The 1,336-nt window shown below is 48.5% G+C and overlaps 1 protein-coding gene across 1 annotated transcript in view; it reads right to left on the reverse strand.

The window, feature by feature from the left end:
- LOC107102771 (ras-related protein Rab-5B-like) overlaps window positions 1–1,336 on the reverse strand; it is a 12,733-nt gene that overhangs the window by 10,007 nt on the left and 1,390 nt on the right. Inside the window, exons 2-4 of the mRNA XM_015402197.1 lie at window positions 777–1,067; window positions 541–692; window positions 337–459 (exon numbers count right to left, since the gene is read on the reverse strand). Of these exons, the coding sequence (XP_015257683.1) occupies window positions 337–459; window positions 541–692; window positions 777–942 (441 nt within the window). The 5' untranslated portion in view covers window positions 943–1,067. The remainder of the gene's footprint in view (window positions 1–336; window positions 460–540; window positions 693–776; window positions 1,068–1,336) is intronic.

Consider the following 1,336-nt stretch of genomic DNA (forward strand, 5'->3'; position numbering starts at 1 on the left):
AAAACAGATTTTAAGACAGGATTTCTTTTTAAATAGAAATTTTAGGACAATATGGTCTGATAAAGAGTAAATTTATATAAATGTTTAAGCCAGAATGATTTGACATTTAAATAGGATTTCCCTAAGACTTTAAAATACGGCGTACAAAAAAGGCAGATTCCAGTGAGACTGCTTTCCTTCCATATTAAGGTGACCTTTTTCCAACCTGAGCACCTGACCCGAAAAATATCTGTGTACGCCACTGGCTTCATGTTCATGTTCTTCAGGGGTATATTTTTATTTTCAACGAGACCGTGTTAAATGGAGATACCTGCTGCGTTACTGGGTTGGTATTACCTCGTATTCCACCAGTCTCTTCTCAGCCAAGTCGGCCTTGTTTCCAGCCAGAGCGATGACGATGTTAGGACTGGCCTGCCGCTGCAGCTCCTTCACCCACGCCTTCGCTCTCTCAAAGGTCTCCTGCAATCAAACGCTGATCTTCACACAGGTCTGCATAATTAAACACTTTCTGAGTGTAGAAGCTCGTAAACCTAAACGTACCGGTTTGGTGATATCGAAAACAACGATGGCAGCCTGCGCCCCGCGGTAGTACATGGGAGCCAGGCTGTGGTAGCGCTCCTGTCCGGCCGTGTCCCAGATCTCAAACTTCACCGTGGTGTCGTCTAAACACACGGACTGGGCCAAGAAGGCGGCTGCAGAAACACGGAGAGGAGAGCAACAATGAGCGGCGATCTGATGAGGAGCGAGGCCTCCTGACCTGCATCGCCGTGTCTCACCTCCTATAGTCGTCTCCTGGAACTCGTCAAACTGTCCCTTGACGAAGCGCAGCACCAGGCTGGACTTGCCCACAGCCATGTCCCCCAGCAGCACCAGCTTGAACTGGCAGATCTTGGTCTGCGGCAGGGCGCCGTTGGAGCGGCCACCACTCCCTCTGGAGCTCATAGCGTCCTGTGCAGCAGACAGCGGGGGGGCTGGGCCTCCTCCCTGAAGTGGAGGTCAAACAGGGGGGTCCCAAACAGACGACTGTTCCTCCGCAGCTTGGACTCTGTTCTCTTTTGGATTATTTTCTTGGTGCAAAGAGAAAAACCAAAAGCATCATTATAGGCAGAAGAAATGAAGCGGCACATAATGACAACATTATTGAACATTTTATATCCAAACATAAATTAATTTCGCTGCCCGGCAGGCGGAGCAGTTACCATCAACACCTTATCTTCACATTAGGGTGTTAATGGGAAACCATAAACTCAGTTTTCATTGGTCTTTCCAGGTGAGCCAAACCCCCAGGTTTAGATTGACCTGTTTTTCGGTGTTGTCCTGTTTCTCTGACTGTGAC

Source organism: Cyprinodon variegatus, unplaced genomic scaffold (assembly GCF_000732505.1).
Source record: "Cyprinodon variegatus isolate N-32 unplaced genomic scaffold, C_variegatus-1.0 Scaffold1316, whole genome shotgun sequence".
Taxonomy (NCBI): Eukaryota; Metazoa; Chordata; class Actinopteri; order Cyprinodontiformes; family Cyprinodontidae; genus Cyprinodon; species Cyprinodon variegatus.